The sequence below is a fragment of the Periplaneta americana genome, chromosome 6, assembly GCF_040183065.1.
Source record: "Periplaneta americana isolate PAMFEO1 chromosome 6, P.americana_PAMFEO1_priV1, whole genome shotgun sequence".
Lineage (NCBI taxonomy): Eukaryota > Metazoa > Arthropoda > Insecta > Blattodea > Blattidae > Periplaneta > Periplaneta americana.
In genome coordinates this window covers 179,548,763-179,573,012 of record NC_091122.1, presented here as the reverse complement: position 1 = coordinate 179,573,012, position 24,250 = coordinate 179,548,763, and the positions used below count along the sequence as shown (strand labels likewise).

Sequence of the window (24,250 nt, the reverse complement as noted above, 5' to 3'; positions counted from 1 at the left end):
AGTTTTGTCACTTACAATAGTAATATGCGTTACAAGAGCGGTATGTTGAAGTTTTCATGTTCGAGGAAAAGTTTGAAAAAGCGAAACGTAGTTGAGCTTTTTTAATTTCCGAGAACTGAAAGAAAACATACCTCTCGTATATCGTAAATTATTTTGTGCGAAGATCGTTTATTACATACCTGAAAGAGGGATTTCTAATTAGTTGCAATGAAATCTCCATCTTGGTTTCTGTTTAATGACGGCAAATTTGCAAAACAAAAATATCTATCTTTAACACTGTTGCTTTAAAATGTTTTCTGTGTTTACTATACTCCAGCAGGCCGTGATATGTCTGTCTTTTTTTTCCCCCCAGTCTATGTTGAGTCTGGAATCTTGTTGATTTTTTCACGGCTTCCTTAATGTTACTTGCATCACGAATGCAGTAATTTTAGTGGAGTTGTAGGGTTTACTTAATTTTTGCAAATATTAAAAAAAAATAATTAACATTGCAATTTAGGTGAAATTGCAGTGGCACGTTTCCAATTTATAATTATTATATATTGAACGTGTCTAAAAATAATATGTTAAAAGCCTAAAGTAGTAAAATCAATATGTCACTTAAGCGGTAAGAAGAGGGAAATTGTTATGTGTGTTAGGTTGGGAATACTGAATGTGGAATTTTAGACTTTCCGCGGATTGGTTTTGTGCGGAAACCAAGAAAATACGCACGATCTCGCACAAAATCAATTACTTCAATAAAACGATTGTAACTTATGGCAGTCACTTAATTTTGGAAACCCCTGTTGCTAGTTCTCGCTCTTGTACTGTCACGTTAGTGCAAACAAAGGCCGGATACTTGGGGCAACAATAGTCGGTACTATACCCTTTCTCTACTAGATTTGTATCTATTATTAGCATTTTCTAACACAAAAGAAACCTTGTACAATGTTTCTGGAAAAGTGAAGTTTCAAGTGTTTTCAAGAACAGAGTAAGATATTCATGAAGCACGTAGCGGGTTGCTTGCAACTCAGGACTCTCTCTCCATTGTCAGTAATTAATGTTTGAATTATATCGGTGTTAATAGTTCTGTGTAAGATTTTAATTGCTTTCACCTGAAAATAGATCGAACTACACTCTGTAGTCGGCGTAAATGATTGCACGATTCCACCAAGATAAATAGTACACACAGACTGTGTTTACTCCTAGTAAATGCAAACCCGCAACTTGAACCAGTACACAAAACTGGAAGATAATATTTGCGAACCTTCAGGAGTTGCCAGGGGCGATTTATTCAACACTTGGAATGTTATGCATCTCTAGGGCAACGCTGTGAGCACAGCATATTTCTTACAAGATGTGATGCATCGCAAAGCCTCCTGCAATGTTACAATGGAGTTAGTTTTGCTTCTCGCTTTAATGATGTGAATGTACATAGAAGGTAACTTCGTATTTCACATTTATATTTCCATTATAACAAGAAAATTAGGAATTTACAAGACATCACGTTTTATAAAAATAAAAAAAAAAAAAATAAAAAATAACTGGCAAACTAAGTAAATGAATAATTAAATAGAAATTGAATGAAGGATTGAAGAAATAAAATATATCAATAACTAAGTAAATAAACAACTAAATAAACTAAGTAATTAAATAAATAAATAAATAAATGACTATGTAAACAAATAAATAACTACATAAATAAATGAATGAAGGAATGAATAAATAAAAAAATAAATAAACTAAATAAACAAGTAACTAAGTAATTAAATAAATAAGTAAATAAACAAAGAAATAAGTAAATTAATGAAGAAATAAACAAATAAAAATATGTAAATAAATAAGTAAATAAATAAATAAATAAATTAATTAATTAATGAGTAACTAAGTAAATAAATAAAAAAGTAATTAACTAAATAAATAATTGAATGAAGGGATTAATAAAAATAAATAAATAAATAAATAAATAAGTAGTTAAATAATAAATAAACTTATAAGTAAATGAATGAAGGAATCAACAAATAAAAATATCTAAATAAATAAGTAAATAAATAAATAACTAAATGAAAAAGTAAATGAGAGAAGGAATGAATAAATAGAAATATATAAACAAATAAGTAAATAAAGAAGTGATTAAGTAAATAAATAAATACTAAATCAATAAGTGAATGAATAAAGCAGTAAATAAATAAATGAGTAAATAAATAAGTAAATAAATAATTAAGTAACTAAATAAATAAGTAAATAAATGAAGGAATGAATAACTAAAAATATATAAGTAAATCAATACACATAAATAAAGAGTAGATAAATAAATGAAACTAATTATATAATAAATAAATAGAAATAAATAAGTCAACGGATGAAAGAATAGATAATTAAATAAATAGTAAATAAAACATAAGTAAACAAATAAACATAAATTAATATGTAAATAAGTAGGTAATGAGTAAATGATTGAAGGGATGAATAATTAAATTAATATATATAAATAAATAAGTAAATAAGTATAAAGAAATAAATATTTCTAACATTTCAATCGCGTCAAGCAGGAAATCATTTGTTATAATATCATGGTTTTCGGACGCTTCCACGTACTTTCATTTTAGTTCCCATAACAACCGTTACCGCACTGCTACATATAATATCAATTTTTGTCATCTTATCTGGATCTAAAAAATCTGAAAGTTAGAATTTATAAAACAGTTACATTACCGGTTGTTCTGTATGGTTTTGAAACTTTGACTTCCAGTTTAAGAAAGGAACAGAGATTAAGGATGTTCGAGAATAAAGTGCTTAGGAGAATATTTGGGGCAAAGAGGGATGAAGTTACAGGAGAATGGAGGAAGTTACACAACACACAACTGCACGCATTTTATTCTTCACCTGACATAATTAGGAACATTAAATCCAGACGTTTGAGATGGGCAGGGCATGTAGCACGTATGGGTGACACCAGAAATACATAAGTTATAGAAGTCGGAAGACTTAAGGGAATAAGACCTTTGAGGAAGCAGAGACGAAGATGGGACGATAATATTAAAATGGATTTGAGGGACTGGAATAATCTTGCTCAGGATAGGGACCAATGGGGAGCGGCAATGAACTTCCGGGTTCTCTAAAAGCCAGTTGTGAGTAAGCAAGTCAGAGGTTTTAATGCTGCGAAATTTTTTAGAAAATAAATAAACGTAGTGTTAGTGTTCGGAATGTTTACGTGATTCTTAAGTTTTGTTTTGGTCAAGTTTTGTGTAAGCGTTGAAAGTGTTGTGTTAAGTATTGTAGTATTTTCTTTAGTTCTAAGGGTCATTTAATGTTTCCTAAAAAATTGTTATCAGTGTTTTGATTTTGTATTTGTGTTGTTGGTTTATTTATTGTAGTATTGTTTTGTAACTATGTTTAATTTATCTTGAAATTGGCTTGTTACTTTGTGTTTGTATTTCGTTGCGTTCTTTGTTTGGTATTTTGTATTTGCTTTTTCATATAAATTATATTTGTTACCCTTTGCATTGTACCAACATTATCATCGGGTATATTCCCTTTCGTAATGCAAGAAAAAATCATTAATTCATTATTTACTATAGAAAGACCCAATTTCGACGGAAAATTCGTCTAAATGTTAACCGTTACAAACGACAGTAGCAAATACTGTCTTGCAATAATTTCGTCTATGTCTTGTTGCTACGCGACCACATCGGGCAGGCTAAGATGATTGTGTGTTTCGATAGCGGGAATTTTGCTGACGTGTGCGGAGATATTCTTCACTGGATTTTGAGAGGTTGTCTGCGGAGATGCGGGAGCGATTGGTCACGGCGTATTGCCTCCGGGAGGTTCCGGCTGTGATCAGCAGATTAACGAGGCGTTAAGCAGAGCTGAAGTCAACACTGATCCTAATCTCTTCAATCCTTCTATTTATTTACACGGGAAAAGGAAATAAAATTCATTCCTATCAGGTGATCATTTTCCTCTTTCCATGAAAATCAAGACTACGGGATACAGCAGTCGTACCTGTTTCTACCATATATCGCACCCCTAGTAAAATACGGTCGTATGTCCAAAATTACATTACTTTTTTCCAACACTGTTTTACAGACATGGACAAATTATTAGCAAAATTGAAGATTTTTAGTATATATTTTTACAAAATATGATTCTTCAATTTAGACTACAGTTGACATTTTTGTGTATTTCCAAATTATTAGTAAAATTGAAAATTTGTATTGTATACTTTTCAAAATTTAACTCCTCAATTTGGACTACATTTGATATTTTTGCATATTTACGAATTATTAGCAAACCTGAAGGTTTTTATTGTATATTTTTACAAAATTCGATTCTTCAATTTGGACCACAGTTGACATTTTGGATATTTCCAAATTATTAGCAAAACTGAAGATTTTTGTTTTATATTTTTACAAAATTTGACTCTTCAATGCAGTTAACATATTTGCTAATTTACAAATTATTAGCAAAATTGAAGATTTTTATTATATATTTTTACAAAACTTGACTCTTCAATTTAAACTACAGTTGACATTTTTGCATATTTCTGTCAACTGTAATGATGGAAATATCCAAAATTGTCAACTGTAGTCTAAATTGAAAAGTCAAATTTTGTAAACAGAATTATCACAAAAATCGTCAATTTTGTTAATAATTTGTCCACGTCTGTACAATATGGTGAAGAATGGGTACAACGGAGAAAAATTTGTATGTTTAAGTGTAGGTCATGTAATCTTACAAGCAAACGTTCTGATGGGGGCAGTAAAAAAGTTAAATTTTCTTCTTCCACCATGTTAATAATGTCAAAAGAAGTGCTTATACAAATTTTGACCACTCGACAGCAGTTAAGAGGGCCACAAAAATAAGTTCGCCAGGTATCGCTAACAGAAAGAAATACACAGTTTTATTGAACAAAGTTATTGGAACACACACAGCAATTTTTTAGCTACATTTCAACATATTTTCCATCGGAATTGAAATATTTCTCATATCATAGGATCGACAGAGAGAGGTGCAGAAGCAGTCAAACGCTGGTTCCGATCTGAGGCGGCTGACTTCTACGACACAAAAATTGAACCCATTGTATGACAAAATGTCTCAATTCTTGTGAGGGATATGTTGACAAAAATTGTATCTGTTTCAATAAATATTTCCATGCAATTGTGCTTTTTTCTATAAACGGCCCCAGGGAAAATCACTTTCTGGACGACATCGTAATTTCGGTCGAGTGGCCAAAATTTGTATAAGCATTTCTTTTGACATTATTAACATGGTGGAAGAAAAATTATTAACTTTCTTACCTGCTCCCATCAGAATGTTTGCTTGATAGTTCTGTCGCATGTTGATCTTGAACAAATCGGGTTCTTGCAAGCGATATGACTGTAATGTGAGGGAACCTTCAAACTTTTGTTCATGCTTGTACTTGTTTATTTTATCACGCAGTCATTACCGTATTTTAATATTTTATCTCATCAATGGAAACATGACACTCCTTTCCCTCAATGGTGAGCCTCAGGGAGGAAAGGCTTTTACATAATCAACTTTAAAATAATGATTATCAATTTTCAACGATTATCGTGTTTCACTGCCAATTAGTAGAGAAAAGGGAAATCACTGACATGCTTCAAAATCGTAACCGTATATACGTGCACATCTCTTGCATGAAAAATATGCATATATCAATTCTATACATATATATAAAATTATAGATTATATTATTATTATTATTATTATTATTATTATTATTATTATTGCCTCTTATTCGGTTGAGAAGCTTTTATCATCCAGTCTGCTGTCAAAAAATCTGAAAGTTAGAATTTATAAAACAGCAACACCACCTCAGTCTAGTGCCGAGGTCATGGAAAGCATGGGGCTCTACTTCCATGCCCCCCAAGTGCCTTCATGGCATGTTACGGGGATACCTTTTACCTTTTTGTTATATTACCGGTTGTTCTTTATGGTTGTGAACCTTGGACTCTCACTTTGGGAGAGGAACATAGGTTAAGGGTGTTTGAGAATAAGGTGCTTAGGAAAATATTTGGGGCTAAGAGGGATGAAGTTACAGGAGAATGGAGAAAGTTACACAACACAGAACTGCACGCATTGTATTCTTCACCTGACATAATTAGGAATATTAAGTCCAGACGTTTGAGATGGGCAGGGCATGTAGCACGTATGGGCGAATCCAGAAATGCATATGGAGTGTTAGTTGGGAGGCGGGGGGAAAAAGACCTTTGGGGAGGTCGAGATATAGTTGGGAGGATAATATTAAAACGGATTTGAGGGAGGTGGGATATGATGATAGAGAGTGGATTAATCTTGATCAGGATAGGGACCAATGGCGGGCTTATGTGAGGGCGGCAATGAACCTCCGGGTTCCTTAAAAGCCAGTAAGTATTATTATTATTATTATTATTATTATTATTATTATTATTAAATATGCTTAAAACTAATTTTGTGTTATAATATAAGCTTCAAATCTGGGATCTATTTCATTCACGGCCACACAGATACAAAACGGCAACACAAATACAAAACGGCAAAACAAATACAAAACGGTAACACAAATACAAAACGGTAACACAAATGCAAAACGGTAACTCAGATACAAAACGGGAACACAAATGCAAAAAAACAAAAACACAAATCGGCAACAAAATACAAAACAGGAACACAAATACAAAACGGCAACAGATACAAAACGGAAACACAAGTACAAAAAGGCAACAGAAATTTAAATCAGCAACAGAAATACAAAATAACACAATTACAAATCTGCAACACAAATACAAAACGGCAACAGGTACAAAACGGAAACACAAGTACAAAGCAGCAATACAAATACAAAACGGCAACACAAATGCAAAACAACCAAAATACAAAACGGCAACACAAATACAAAACAGGAACATAAAACAACAGATACGAAACAGCAACACAACCACAAAAAAATGCAAATATAATCCGTATGAAAGACAGGAAGTATTCATAATAGTTTCTAAACCAAAATTGCTATATCTACTTTTCCCGCAACCAGACATACAGTAAGTTAAAATTACAAATCTAAAATGTACTTCAAAGTGATGAAGAGAGAAAAGTATTAAGTAATCAATTATGTAATAATGTATGTACTGTTATTGAAATAGCAAATATTCATTCTATAACCCATTTGGTAACATTACTGTTATAAAACTGCGAGGGATTTCGCAGAATTCAACGTCAAAAAGAGGCTAATCGCCTTGGGAATAAAATGCGCGCCGACAATTTTATTTGCTCACTCCCGATTCCGGTAAATCGACAGTGCGTTCCTTAATTGGGTTTTAACTGATTTTGTCTTTGATTTTGCAGATTTCCCCGAGAGCAGCAGACACTGCCGAATCATTTCTACTTCACGGACTTCGAGCGCCACACGGCAGAGATAGCAGCATTCCATTTGGACAGGTGAGTACACAGCTCTTCACATGGCGAGGGCATGGAGTCCGGCACGATACAGCGCTGAGATCTACAACGAAAACGTCTGCGACATCACTTTATTAAATACTAGCCGTACCCGTGCGCTCCGCTGCACCCGTTAGAAATAAATATAAAGTAATTACATAATTAAAACAGGACGTTTGATCCAGGGAACATTCGTGTTTGATAGAAGGATAAATCGTTTAATATGTTACTTAAGGCATGGAGTCCGGCACGATACAGCGCTAAGATTTACAACGAAAACGTCTGCACCCGTTAGAAATAAATATAAAGTAATTACATAATTAAAATATGACATTTGATCCAGGGAATATTCGTGTTTGATAGAAGGATAAATCGTTTAATATGTTACTTAAGGCATGGAGTCCGGCACGATACAGCGCTAAGATTTACAACGAAAACGTCTGCACCCGTTAGAAATAAATATAAAGTAATTACATAATTAAAACAGGACATTTGATCCAGGGAATATTCGTGTTTGATAGAAGGATAAATCGTTTAATATGTTACTTAAGGCATGGAGTCCGGCACGATACAGCGCTGAGATTTACAACGAAAACGTCTGCACCCGTTAGAAATAAATATAAAGTAATTACATAATTAAAACAGGACATTTGATCCAGGGAATATTCGTGTTTGATAGAAGGATAAATCGTTTAATATGTTACTTAAGGCATGGAGTCCGGCACGATACAGCGCTGAGATTTACAACGAAAACGTCTGCACCCGTTAGAAATAAATATAAAGTAATTACATAATTAAAACAGGACATTTGATCCAGGGAATATTCGTGTTTGATAGAAGGATAAATCGTTTAATATGTTACTTAAGGCATGGAGTCCGGCACGATACAGCGCTAAGATTTACAACGAAAACGTCTGCACCCGTTAGAAATAAATATAAAGTAATTACATAATTAAAATAGGACATTTGATCCAGGGAATATTCGTCTTTGATAGAAGGATAAATCGTTTAATATGTTACTTAAGGAATGGAGTCCGGCACGATACAGCGCTAAGATTTACAACGAAAACGTCTGCACCCGTTAGAAATAAATATAAAGTAATTACATAATTAAAATAGGACATTTGATCCAGGGAATATTCGTGTTTGATATAAGGATAAATCGTTTAATATGTTACTTAAGGCATGGAGTCCGGCACGATACAGCGCTAAGATTTACAACGAAAACGTCTGCACCCGTTAGAAATAAATATAAAGTAATTACATAATTAAAACAGGACATTTGATCCAGGGAATATTCGTGTTTGATAGAAGGATAAATCGTTTAATATGTTACTTAAGGCATGGAGTCCGGCACGATACAGCGCTGAGATTTACAACGAAAACGTCTGCACCCGTTAGAAATAAATATAAAGTAATTACATAATTAAAACAGGACATTTGATCCAGGGAATATTCGTGTTTGATAGAAGGATAAATCGTTTAATATGTTACTTAAGGCATGGAGTCCGGCACGATACAGCGCTAAGATTTACAACGAAAACGTCTGCACCCGTTAGAAATAAATATAAAGTAATTACATAATTAAAATAGGACATTTGATCCAGGGAATATTCGTGTTTGATAGAAGGATAAATCGTTTAATATGTTACTTAAGGCATGGAGTCCGGCACGATACAGCGCTGAGATTTACAACGAAAACGTCTGCACCCGTTAGAAATAAATATAAAGTAATTACATAATTAAAACAGGACATTTGATCCAGGGAATATTCGTGTTTGATAGAAGGATAAATCGTTTAATATGTTACTTAAGGCATGGAGTCCGGCACGATACAGCGCTAAGATTTACAACGAAAACGTCTGCACCCGTTAGAAATAAATATAAAGTAATTACATAATTAAAATAGGACATTTGATCCAGGGAATATTCGTGTTTGATAGAAGGATAAATCGTTTAATATGTTACTTAAGGCATGGAGTCCGGCACGATACAGCGCTGAGATTTACAACGAAAACGTCTGCACCCGTTAGAAATAAATATAAAGTAATTACATAATTAAAACAGGACATTTGATCCAGGGAATATTCGTGTTTGATAGAAGGATAAATCGTTTAATATGTTACTTAAGGCATGGAGTCCGGCACGATACAGCGCTAAGATTTACAACGAAAACGTCTGCACCCGTTAGAAATAAATATAAAGTAATTACATAATTAAAACAGGACATTTGATCCAGGGAACATTCGTGTTTGATAGAAGGATAAATCGTTTAATATGTTACTTAATTTAAATTGCATCCAAATAATTAAAATGCGATCATTTTGGTCCAGAGACACTCATTTGGTGCAATGACAATTCCTTTAACATGTTTCTTAATTTTTATTACATGCAACCATAGTTTAATGAAGATTGACATCATTTAGATTTAATGTGTATATTTTATTTTACTTGTTATAGGTTTCCATTGAATTATGGTAATAACTTAATTTTAACCCTTGTTTTCTACGTATTCAGTAAATGGTGCTTGGCCCACTATGGTTCTGTACCCTTGAAATAACTTAAATTATATTATATAATATTACATACTATATTATATTATACAAACACAGGCTATCTTTCATAGCTTTCGATTGTTGCTGTCCAAGGCCCCTTATAGACGAAGTCATTTGTTTTTTAATTCATTACACGGCCTTAGATGGCAGTTATTTTAATTTTAAAACTCGATTATCTCATTAAATATCAGTCCTATCAATTTTTTTCAAGGAATAAAACTTATCGCAAATTATATTTAAAGAAACTTTTTGTTATGTAAAATTTTTCACAAAAATCAATAATAAGCGAGATATTTCGATTTATTTAATTCAGGCCCCCTTATAACCCCCCTTTTAAATAATGTATTTTGAATGCCATATAGCCTAAAATCTAAGATACAACGAACTTAATTTATATTCCAATTTTCATCGAAATCCGTTGAGCAATTATCGCGTCAAAAGGTAAAAAACATACAGACATACAAACAAAAATTTCAAAAAAGCGATTTTCGGTTTCAGGGTAATTAATTATATATGTTAGGACCAATTGTTTTTGGAAAATCGAAAATTACCAGAAACATTTCGGCTAGAGATTTATTATTAGTATAGATTCCACCCTCCTCAGGGTTAGGCCGCTTTAATGCATAGAAACATTTTTATTATATTTTTTCGTTTGTACTTTTTAAGGACAGCGATGCTTTATCAACTTGTTTCCTTATATACATATATATATATATACACACACACACACACACACACACACGAGGCGCATCCAGAAAGTAAGTTTCCCTATTTTTTAAAAAACAAGAAAACACACTTTCAGGAAAACATTTATCGGCAACAGGTACAGCAATGTTTCAGCTATTTTTCAACATAGCCACCATCAGAATTGAGACACTTGTCGTATCGTGGGATCAACTTTTGTATCCCTCTGTCGTAGAACTCTGCCGCCTGTGAATGGAACCAGCGTGTGACAGACGTCTTCAGCTCTCCGTCGTTGCCAAAACGCTCACCGGAGGACAGGAATTTCTTGAGAGAGAGAGAGAGAGGGGGGGGGGAGAGAGAGGGAGGGAGGGAGAGAGAGAGAGGGGGGGTTGGCCCATAGACCTGACAGAGCTGCCGATGAATTTCAATTGGCGCAATGCTTTGTGCATTAAAGAACTTTATCACCGACCGAACCTCGCAGGCGGCTGGAGAAGGAATAAGAGCTTCCATTTCGGACCACTGCTGCCACGCTACTGGCACCAGGCGGGACCTGTCCGGCTGGCATATGATTGATACGTCATAGATCTGTTACGCATGCGCAATTGACACGGCTAATTACGTTTACTTTCAAGGAGAAAAATCGGGAAACCTACTCTCTGGATGCGCCTCGTGTGTGTGTGTATATATATATATATATATATATATATATATATATATATATATATATATATATATATATATATATATAATTTCAACTGGTAATGGAAATTACGAGAAAAAGGCTGAACTGATTTTAAGAAATGACCCCTCATTTTGAAGCTTGGATCTCAAAGTTTTTCAGAAAAATAGTAGTTTTCATTGAAATGTCAATTTCTCAACATAATTTTCCTATTTTCCAAAATCCATCTGTCGTCAGTTTTGAGAACTAGCTAATTGCATTTCACAGTAAAACAAAACACACACTACAGTAAACAATATTACACGAAGGCCATGATCTGCAAGAATGCTGACATATTTAGAGATCAAATTAAATTGGTTATTAAAAACTTAGCTTACTAAAAATAATATACAGTTTCGATTCTGTGGTGTGTAATTTTCTGGGTACAGCTGTGTAGTGAATATTAAAAACTACAAAACTTGAGGTGGTTTGATGGCATTATTACCATTAGAAATGAAATATTATTGTAGTTAATGCCGTGATGTGGCTATTTTTCGTTAATTATACAATATTAATGCTATATTGATGATATGAAAGTGAAACGTTTTGGGGTTGTATAAGTTGATGTAGAGAATAACTTAAATTAGATTTTGATTTCTATCTTTTACTGAGTGGCGGCTATATAGTATATATAGTAAACGTTACTGAAACCTATAAAACTTACGTAAGTTAATAGTATTATTAAAAATCAAATATTTTTATAGTTACTAATCAAGTGGGGTTGGGTCTTTTTCATATATTTAATGGTGGTGTAAAGTAGATATTTATATGCGTGGTTCTCTTCAGTATTGGCTCGAGAGAGAGTATCTTTCATTATTACGGAAGCAAATATTTTCAGAATGTCTAGTATTCTTCATTGAAAATAAATCTGAAAAATGTTTATTTGAACGTCTAATGAACTTAGTTTGCAGCATTTGCTGCACAAGCCACTAGTCTATATATATAATTTGAACTGGTAATGGAAATTACGGGAAAACGGCTGAACGGATTTTAATGAATGACCAGTCATTTTGAAGATTGACATCCAAGGAATTTCAGAAAAATAGTAACTTTCAGTGAAGCGTTAGTTTTCCTACTTAATTTTCCTATTTTCCAAAATCCATCTTTCATCAGTTTTAAAAACTAATTACATTTCAGAATAATACAAAACACACTCTATAATAAACAATAGGCTATTACACGAAGGCCATGACCTGCTAGATTTTTGACATATTTAGATTTCAAATTCAATTGGTTATTAAAAAATTCAATGGCGGTGTGGTGTAGATATTTATATGCGTCATTCTCTTCAGTATTGGCTCGAGAGAGCGCAAAAATTACAGTTCCTAGGGAAAGACCAAAAGGTATTATTTACTCATAAAATAAGAGTTTTAGAAAATTATGTAGTCTCCCGATGATTTCACAAAATCTCTTAGCAGGATAAAATTATTTTACCCTCTACATTTCAAGCTCTACATACAGTAACTATACCAAGATGCTATGTCTATTGTTTGAAAGTATAGCAAACCTGACTTTTTTTTAACTTTCACCTACAATCCACAATGACTTGAAATAATTATTGCTTTACTCCCACATGAAAAACCCACTGATCATCCCGACATTGTTACTTGCGCTTTCGCGTTGAAACTCAAAAACTGAAGGTGAATAAGTTCAAGAAAAAGTATTTGGCTTAAAAACATAAAGAGGGAGTATGTTTCATTATTATAGGAGAAAATAACTGTCAAAATGTCTGGGATTCTTCATTCAAAATACTGTAAATCTGAAAAAATTTTATTCGAACGTCTAATGAACTTAGTTTGCAGCATTTGCTGCACTAGTATACCATTAATTCCATACATAATTACATACATTCCAGACCCAATACGATCAATGAATCGATTGACAAGTTAAATTGTGAACTAGCCACTGTCTCCACTTGGGCGGCCAATTTCGGACCCGCACTTAATCCAAGTAAGACTCAAGCTATAATTATTGGACATAAGTGTTTAGTTAACTCCCTTAATAACAGTAATCTTTCAGTTGTTACCCTTAACAACACGCTAATCCCTTATTCATCTGTCGTAAAAAATCTTGGCTTCTTTTTTGATAATAATCTAAGTTGGAATTTTCAAGTTAAAGAAACGATAAAAAAAATCTGTTCCTCCATTCACTGTTTGAGTCGCTTGAGAAACTTCTTGCCCCAGCAACTAAAACTTACCCTAGTACAAACCCTAGTAATGCCGCACTTCGATTATTGTGACGTTTTGTTAAGTGGCCTAAGTTCTGAACTGTCAGTCAAGTTACAGCGAGCTCAGAATATGTGCGTCAGATACGTGTGCAACATCCGACGATATGATCACATATCACCGTCCTTCGCAAGTCTCTCGTGGCTCCGACTTAAAGAACGCAGAAATTTACACTCTCTATCTTTACTCTTTCGAATTCTGCACACCTCAACACCAAATTACCTTTCGTCTCGTTTCTCTTATCTATACTCTAACCACGACGTAAATACCAGATCACTTATCTGTGGCACGCTAAATATACCTCTTCATAGAACATCTTGTTATTCCTCGTCTTTTACAATATCCACCTCGCGTCAATGGAATTCCTTGTCACAAAGTATTAGGGGCTGCAAGACAACAAACACCTTTAAGAACAGCTTAAAAGATAACCTTATTAGCATTTCACTCCAATCATACTGATTTAAACTATCACTGACTACACTGTTACTTTTTTCTTTAGACATCATCCTGATTGTGCTGTATTTTCAAAATTGTCTCATAATAATCTCTTTCTATTATCTAATATAATTTGAAATATATTAACATTCTTTGTAATTTAGCTTAATTCTGCTACACAGTTTATTTCAGTGTTTAACGGCCTTAACTCTGCCAGCTAAAATAAATCATTATTATTATTATTATTATTATTATTAATATCAGTCGCAGTTTTTTCTCAAAAACGAATCTCAAATTTAAGCTGTTGTAGCAATGATATTTCTACGACTATAAAAAGTTAAAACTGTCATGAAATAAGAAAAAATGAATACAAATTTCACTGACTTCTCCCTTGAGAATATAAATCTCTGCCGAAATTTAGGAAGATTAATAGATCGAAAGGAGATGGTAAATATTGTAAGCCTGCTCCATGAAAAGAAAAAAGAAAAAGTATGAAACACGAATTCCAACTTTATTTCGTTTCTCTTGCCACTATTTTTACCGGTTCAGATATAATGGAAAGCACAGTATTCATCTGTCGAATATGACATTTAATCTTTGAATTTAAACACAACAGATGTTCCACCATCGCGGTACCGCAGGTTACATGTATCTGTTATACAAACAAACATACAGAAGCGCTTTCAACTGTTCCTTGGTTGTAAACGGGAGCGTGTCGCATCACAGACCATATTAATTATGTATAAAGGTTAAGAAAGATCATATTATAACAGACATTTTCAGTCAGGCGAAAGAGTCAACTCCGGTTAAACAAAGGGAGTAGCTGTCATGGTCGACCGCGCTTTAAATGTCACTCAAACACATCGACGCTCGTCTGATGACACCATTTATCTCAAAGTGGATCCAAACAACACCTGTTAATAGAAGCAGGAAAGCTGATCACACCCCATATCCGATGGTTATGCGATTCAATTACACCCATCAAGTTCTCTAATGGATGGAACTAATAATATTTGACCTAGATGTTACAAAGATATAGAAAGGATACATCCACCTACTCCTCCATCTGCTATCCACCTGAGTGTTCTCTGTACCTATCTGCCCTTCTACCTACCTATCACCCCATCTATTACCTTTTCAAGATTGTGAGCACCGACCATATGTGAACTAAGTGAGCGAGCATCATGAAATCGAATACCTTTAATAGGCCTATATAATACAAAAATAAAATAAACATACAATTAAATACAATTTTAAAACTCTTTACCAGGATAATGATGCCCTTGAACTTGAATGTTATCCCAGACCACATATACAGGGTGTTTCCGAGGTGGTGTTACAAACTTTCTGGGATGATGGCGAAGGGCACATGTATCAATTTGAGATAGTGAACCCAGGTCCGGAAATGACCGAGTCGAAAGTTAAAAGCAAAAATAGTTTGTGGGAATGAAATAATTTTATTCCTCTGTACACCTTATTTATGTGTATTTATCTGTACATCTTACACATACTGTATTCTTCTGACGTTGTTTACATTGTCTACTTACAGTATTCCATTCAGTGCGCTGTCTGAGAGATGGGGACAGGAAACTACACTAAAACAATGCAGATAGCGTAATGTGTAACGGACATGGTCGGTCCTGATATGCACGTCTGTAGACATCAGTGTATGTGTACAAGTTGCAGTGTCCAGCCGATCAGTCCTAGTGAAATGGAGGAGTACACGAGAGCGGAATAAGCAGACCTGATTTTTGAATACGGATGAGCCAATGGGAACAGTAGACAAGCTCACAGATTGTATCGGTTCTAGTACCCACGTAGGAGACATCCGGCCCATAACATTTCTCCACGACTGTTCCAAAGGTTAAGTGAAGGAGGGCACGTGGTGCCAAATTACAATTCCATTTCCACACAACTATTTTTGCTTATAATTTTCGACTCAGTCATTTGCGGACTATGGTTCCTGATCTCAAATTGATACATGTGGCCTTCGCCATCATCCCTGAAAGTTTGCAACACCACCCCGGAAACACTCTGTAGATTGCTCTTTCCTAAGTTAAAATCGGTTGCACTTTGAAGAGAACAACCGCCAGGATCGCCACCCGTCATCTGTAAACGAACACTAGATAGCAGTACAGTCGCTAATGCAATTCAAATGGAAGTTATGACGTAACTTCTTATGTAACAACTAGATGGCAGCGTAGGAAACCTGACAAAAGTTGTTATCGTCAAAACCTATAACGCCAAGCAATCTAGGATGTTACTCCAAATTTCAGTCATGTTCCCCTCAGTATTTGGAGTCTTCTTGTATCTTTTGCGCTCCAAAGGTTATGAATGATTTATCCTTTTAAAACAAATATTTCAGAGCTAAGGAGGGCTTGGAGATTATCAACTGAAGCTCTATTGACAAAGACGTAGATCTGAGAAAACGCAATTTTTAGTGGGTGTGGCATTTTAAAATATATTTCAAAAAGGCATATGACTCGGTTAAGAGAGAAGTTTTATATGATATTCTTACTGAATTTAGTATTCCCAAGAAACTAGTTCGATTAATTAAAATGTGTCTCAGTGAAACGTACAGCAGAGTCCGTATAGGTCAGTTTCTGCCAGATGCGTTTCCAATTCACTGTGGGCTAAAGCAAGGAGATGCACTATCACCTTTAATTTTTTAACTTCGCTCTAGACTGTGCCATTAGGAAAGTCCAGGATAACAGAGAGGGTTTGGAATTGAACGGGTTACATCAGCTTCTTGTCTATGCGGATGACGTGAATATGTTGGGAGAAAATCCACAAACGATTAGGGAAAGCACGAGAATTTTACTTGAAGTAAGTAAAGAGATAGGTTTGGAAGTAAATTCCGAAAAGACAAAGTATATGATTATGTCTAGTGACCAGAATATTGTACGAAATAGAAATATAAAAATTGGAAATTTGTCCTTTGAAGAGGTGGAAAAATTCAAATACCCGGGATCAACAGTAAGAAATATAAATGATACTCATGAGGAAATTAAACACAAAATAAATATGGGAAATGCCTGTTATTATTCGGTTGAGAAGCTTTTATCATCCAGTCTGCTGTCAAAAAATCTGAAAGTTAGAATTTATAAAACACTTATATTACCGATTGTTCTTTATGGTTGTGAAACTTGGACTCTCACTTTGAGAGAGGAACATAGGTTAAGGGTGTTTCAGAATAAGGTGCTTAGGAAAAATATTTGGGGCTAAGAGGGATGACGTTACAGGAGAAAGGACAAAGTTACAAACACAGAACTGCACGCATTATATTCTTCACCTGACATAATTAGCAACATTAAATCCAGACGTTTGAGATGGGCAGGGCATTTAGCATTTACGGGCGAATCCAGAAATGTATATAGAGTATTAGTTGGGAGGCCTGAGGGAAAAAGACCTTTGGGGAGGCCGAGACGTAGATGGGTGGATATTAAAATGGATTTGAGGGAGGTGGGATATGATGATAGAGACTGGATTAATCTTGCGCAGGATAGGGACCAATGGCGGGCTTATGTGAGGACGGCAATGAACCTCCGGGTTCCTTAAAAGTCAGTAAGTAAGTAATTATAGGCAGAGATACGAAGTTCGAAACTTGTGCACGTAACGAAAATACAATTTTATGAATCTTAATAGACTATGAAAAAGTTACTTAATTAAAATAAATAAATAAACACAGTTGCCTGCTAGTAAAGTTCAAGTCGTATTTATATTTCATTTCAGTGAAACAACTATTACATACATCACATGAAACAAAAGAAATATGAACTTGTGCAAAAGCACAAAGCACAAAGGAGTGAAAACTGTAAATTTTGGTGTTGGCAATAAACGAAGTTTGGTTATAAAGTATCATTGGCTGGCTCGTACAATTTTCCAATATTGTTGTGCGGTAGAATATTTTTCATTTCATACAACATCAAATAAAAACTTGGAAGTTTAAACCGGAAATATATATGCACGAAATATAAATTACATATCGTAACAATACAGGCTGTGTTTACGTACGTCAATAAATAACAGCTGATAAAATGGAAAATCAAACTAAAACAAGTTCTATTTTTTGTGATACAGACTACTATATCATTTAACAAGGGGAACACACAAACCTATACAAATATAACCACACGTAACACAACATCCAGTATCATATATAAATGACATGTTTACAGTATAGAACGCGGTAGAACCACATTATACCTCTTTCCAACTTTTCATCAGCGTTCGATTCCTTTTCTCTCTCTACTTATTGCTGTGAACAGGGGGAAAAGAGACCAGGAAATTGTCTCCCACTTTTCAGAGAAGGAAAAAAAAAATAATCGGAGCAGAAGGCCTTCGGCCTGTCTATTACAAACCTCAACACCCTGCTTCACCCCGCGCTCTACGTACTCCAGTGAATGGACTGCGGTTGCAGACACTAGCGACGACTCCCGGACGAGATGCTCTGCTGTTTTCAAGACTGGAGTACGACTCGAGATCACAACTACTAGAGGATTCCACGTTAAGAAAAAAGTATTGGTTTTATGGGCCTTGCCTAGTACATTGTACAAGCTGTGTGGTAGATAGGCGTTTCTATGGAAACTGGTCAATTGATGGAATAGCTCCATATGCTCAATGCTTTTTTATTAACGTGGAATCCTCTTATATGAGCATTTAAACAGCTGCCAGTCTATTATATGAATTTACAATTCTAAATCATTGTTCAAAACGCTATGAATTGTTTTTAAAAGAAGCACAGTGGTTCCATAACGTTTAGTTATGTTAAAAAGTGACTGCATTCCGTAAATTTCAAGTGGAGATCGAGCCAAATGCGTAACTCAGGCGGTAAGGCATTTTCCTACAGTTCAAGAGTTGCACTCGAGCGTGGGTTCGATTCCTACTTGCTCTGATTACCTGGTTGGATTTAATTTTTTTCTCCACTTGAAGAGATGGACTTCAAAGTGTCCAAGTATTTTTTTTTTGAGATTTTAACATTTTAATTATATTTTTCAAGCCTATATACAAAATAACCGTAATACCATTGATTTCAAGGGATTATTATTATTATTATTATTATTATTATTATTATTATTACTTACTTACTTACTTACAGACGGCTTTTAAGGAACCCGAAGGTTCATTGCCGCCCTCACATAAGCCCGCCAGCGGTCCCTATCCTGTGCAAGATTAATCCAGTCTCTATCATCATACCCCACCTCCCTCAAATCCATTTTAATATTATCCTCCCATCTACGTCTCGGCCTCCCTAAAGGTCTTTTTCCCTCCGGTCTCCCTTATTATTATTATTATTATTATTATTATTATTATTATTATTATTATTATTATTATTATTATTATTATTATTATTATTTCAGATATTTCAACCAAAAATTTAATACAATTTTGCTCGCTTTTGCTTCCACTTAAAAGGTAAAAAAAAGGTAAAGGTATCCCCGTAACATGCCATGAAGGCACTTGGGGGGCATGGAGGCAGAGCCCCATGCTTTCCGTGACCTCGGCACTAGAATGAGATGGTGTGGTCGGCACCACGCTCTGACCGCCTTTTACCCCCGGGAAAGACCCGGTACTCAATTTTATAGGAGGGTGAGTGAACCTAGGGGCCGTTCTGAAAGTTTGGCAACGAGAAAAAATCCTGTCACCACCTGGGATCGAACCCCGGACCTTCCAGTCCGTAGTCAGCTGCTCTACCAACTGAGCTACCCGGCTACCCTTTGCTTCCACTTAGAGATAAAAATTTTTTTATAAGAAATATTTCGTCGTTAAATTAAATCATGGTTTATTTAACGACGCTCGCAACTGCAGAGGTTATATCAGCGTCGCCGGTGTGCCGGAAATCTGTACCGCAGAATTTGTTTTACATGCCACTAAATCTAGTGACATGAGCCTGTCGCATCGATCTGGGCCGGGCTCGAAACCGCAACCTCGGGCATAGAAGTCCAGCGCTATACCAGTTCTGCCACCCAGGGCGACTATTTCGTCGTTGTCCCTGCAATAACTCCTATGTGACATATTTATGGATTTTCAGATTTTTGCTCTACTAAATAACTTAAATAGTGATACAGCGAATAATAAGCTCTCCTATAAGTAATTATATTCCTTTCTTTCGAAAATGTAAGAATTCACAGTCTCCTATGTACTTCTGTCATAGAAAACAGAATGATTGTGGTTTTCCTTACTACTGAATTTGGTATTCCCAAGAAACTAGTTCGATTAATTAAAATGTGTCTCAGTGAAACATACAGCAGAGTCCGTATAGGTCAGTTTCTATCTGATGCTTTTCCAATTAACTGCGGGCTAAAGCAGGGAGATGCACTATCACCTTTACTTTTTAACTTCGCGCTAGAATATGCCATTAGGAAAGTTCATGATAACAGGTAGGGTTTGGAATTGAACGGGTTACATCAGCTTCTTGTCTATGCGGATGACGTGAATATGTTAGGAGAAAATACACAAACGATTAGGGAAAACACGGAAATTTTACTTGAAGTAAGTAGAGCGATCGGTTTGGAAGTAAATCCCGAAAAGACAAAGTATATGATTATGTCTCGTGACCAGAATATTGTACAAAATGGAAATATAAAAATTGGAGATTTATCCTTCGAAGAGGTGGAAAAATTCAAATATCTTGGACCAACAGTAACAAATATAAATGACACTCGGGAGGAAATTAAACGCAGAATAAATATGGGAATGCCTGTTATTATTCGGTTGAGAAGCTCTTATCATCCAGTCTGCTGTCCAAAAATCTGAAAGTTAGAATTTATAAAACAGTTATATTACCGGTTGTTCTATATGGTTGTGAAACTTGTACTCTCACTTTGAGAGAGGAACATAGGTTAAGGGTGTTTGAGAATAAGGTGCTTAGGAAAATATTTGGGGCTAAGCGGGATGAAGTTACAGGAGAATGGAGAAAGTTACACAACACAGAACTGCACGCATTGTATTCTTCCCCTGACATAATTAGGAACATTAAATCCAGACGTTTGAGATGGCAGGGCATGTAGCACGTATGGGCGAATCCAGAAATGCATATAGAGTGTTAGTTGGGAGGCTGGAGGGAAAAAGACCTTTAGGGAGGCCAAGACGTAGATGGGAGGATAATATTAAAATGGATTTGAGGGAGGTGGGGTATGATGATAGAGACTGGATTAATTTTGCACAGGATAGGGACCGCTGGCGGGCTTATGTGAGGGCGGCAATGAACCTTCGGGTTCCTTAAAAGCCATTTGTAAGTAAGTAAGTAACTGAAAAATTTTATATTTTACACATGGGAGTTATTGCAGAAACAACGACGATTTCATAGCGTATTTTTCGTAAACCATTTATTTAATTCCCAATATACTCAGTGAATTTAAGAGAGCAATGTATTATGATAATAAATAATTGAAAGAATTTTAGTTTTGTCCTTTAAATGTGCAGAAATTTCATCCGAACAAATGTAAGTTTTCGTTCTGCGAAGGACTTTTGAAACGTGATGCACTGTGACAACGCTGTAAGATTATTGCGTACAGAGATGCGGCTCGGGTATGCAAGGAATGAGCGAGACAACGATAAATGTAAACATATCAGAAATTGCTTTTAAATATAGCTCGGAAATTTTATTTCTTGTATGTAAGTTTACCGGTTATTACTTTAAAAATTAAATCAGATTTTCAATCAATAATTAGATTTTTAATGACTATTACACTTTTACTACGTCACACTACTTTTGACCAATAAAACGGTATGAAAGGACGTCTTTCAACCAATCATGGCTGCTTATCGCACAATTTTATCGCGTCCCTAGCATTTGTTTAATTTTATCGCGTCCCTAGCACTTGTTTATTTTTATCACTACCCTAGCATTTGTTTCTTTGTTTGCCAACATTTCAAACTGCACTGGTCTGGACGTCAAAAAACAGAAAATTACAAACCACTCCAGTCGATGCACAGCACTTTCAAATATGATTCTCATTGGCATTCAAGAACAGGAATTAATAAAGATTGGTCATATATGAAGAGAACCATTCGGAAATCCTGAATAAGTTGAGGGATACACCATGTACATCAACGAGTTCACTTCTTTTACGCACACGTCCAATATAACATCAACTGAACCACCAACCACTAAAACATTCAAATTTGAAAATTGTACTTTCAATAATTGTTTGTTTTAAAATTATTCATGTTTATTTTTTATTTCATCATCGTTAATTAAAACTTTTCTTGTTTATTTCATCATCCCTAATTAAAACTTTTCTAACACTTGTTTATATTATTTAGGTTATGCTATATCTTCTGCTATATGATATTATGGATAGTCACGTATCAGAGATTGTTTAATACTAAGATTTATTGAAAATCATCTGTCAAGTGACGTTGACTACTGGGATCCGGATGACTGAAGTGGAATGCAACTGTTTTAATAAAAATGAAACTGAATCAACAAAGCCCTCTTGACTAGTAACCGTCCACAGAGTTAAATGAAGATTCCATAGTTGGCACAACTGATAACAAGGAAATAGCTAATAATAACACACTACTGCCATCTAGTGTAACGTCGATATTGGTCTTTGTCAATTTTGTCAAATAATTGTATATACATTATAAGATTTTATTTTTTAATTTTTATATATCACTTGAACTTTCATACTTTTTAATTTAATTAATTACACAATTATTGCAGTTTTTCATAATCATTTTTCAATACTTATTACATGTATACGCAAGAAGGTAGGCCTATAACATAAATTGTTTAGTCAGAAACTAATTTTATTTCATTTTATTTTAACTTTTTCAGTCAAGAAAAGATATTGTAAAGTATCATAGTTTTAAGATAATTTCTTTTTAGAATTCTTTTTACAATTTTTTTTTTAATTTTAATATTTTATAAATACCTACTAAAGTTTATTAATCGCAATTGTTTTCGTTGCAGTCGATGTAATTTATCACTGAAGATGGGGAAACATTCTCCGAAACATGTCTAAGAACTTGAATTCACTTGTAAATTGTTCGTATAAGCAACATATCTCCTATAATGTATTTTAATGAGATTTATATAGTGTAAAATAAGTTTTTCTTTTTGGCTGTGTTCACCGAATATTTAATTAAAATTAAATCGAAGAGCATAAAAATAATGTTTTCAATTTTTTTCCTTGACTTTAACGTAAAATAAGAATATAGTATTTTTAGAGTTTAAAATGTTTAAATTTTGTTTTTATAATGCGAAATATGCATAATTATTGCTTACGATCTCTAAAATATTCAATTGAAATGAGAGTGTAGAAAATATTTCTTAATCTTTTCAATATAGTTTGAAATAAGCGTGTGTTATTGTCCGTGTTCTGTCAACATTAAATTAACATTAGGTTGTAGAGTTTGTTTTAAATTTTGCAAGATTTTGTTTAACGTGAAATGAGCAGTGTTCATTCTCCCTTCTGCGACCACAGTTTAACCAACAATTATACGGTATATCGTTTGTATTTTTTTTTAGAGCAACATAACTTAATGTACAGTAGTGGCAAAAAAACGGACCGACCCTTGTAGCTGATTTCATAGCCTTGTTCACTCCAGAGCACGATAGACTGGTAACTAAGACTTTCGTGGTTCGAATCCTGCCTGGGATGGAAACTTTTTTTGTTCATTATTCAAATTTATTCCCAATACCTTTCGATTGTTGGTAAAATTCATGTTCTGGGAATAATAAGTTAATTAAGTAGTAAAATATCGCTGCAATCGAAAAGTATTGGGAATAAATTTGAATAAGGAACAAAAAATAAGTTTCCTTCCCAGGCAGGATTCAAACCACGAAAGTCTTAATTACCAGTCTATCGTGCTCTGGAGTGAACAAGGCTCCGAAATCAGCTACAAGGGTCGGTTCGGTTTTTTTTTGGCACTACTGTACACTCCCTGCTGGTTACAGCGTTGTAGGATCTCATATTTAATGTATTTTATGCTCGACCATGCCGAAATGTAGTAATTATACACCTGGTAGCAGCCCTTTAATGGACCTCATTAAAGTACACCCATTCATTAAAGTTCAAGTGTTCCACCAATCAGAAAACACCATTGTAGCAATATGAAAGCGCAAGTATCGATTATTCTTGTATATGCAATCGAAAGACAACTGTTTTTGCAGGAGTTCTGCGACAATTTCAGTAGACGATGGCGGCGACACCACAACATTGAAACGTCACGAGGCTGGAAATCCAATACTGTCGCAGAAGGTTATGTTG

The 24,250-nt window shown here is 34.5% G+C and overlaps 1 protein-coding gene across 1 annotated transcript in view; it reads left to right on the top strand.

Annotated features, from left to right (window-relative positions):
- The window catches only part of LOC138702084 (extracellular serine/threonine protein CG31145), a 378,856-nt gene that overhangs the window by 178,324 nt on the left and 176,282 nt on the right, over positions 1 to 24,250 (top strand). The window contains exon 3 of the mRNA XM_069829626.1: positions 7,324 to 7,416. Within this exon, the coding sequence (XP_069685727.1) occupies positions 7,324 to 7,416 (93 nt within the window). The remainder of the gene's footprint in view (positions 1 to 7,323; positions 7,417 to 24,250) is intronic.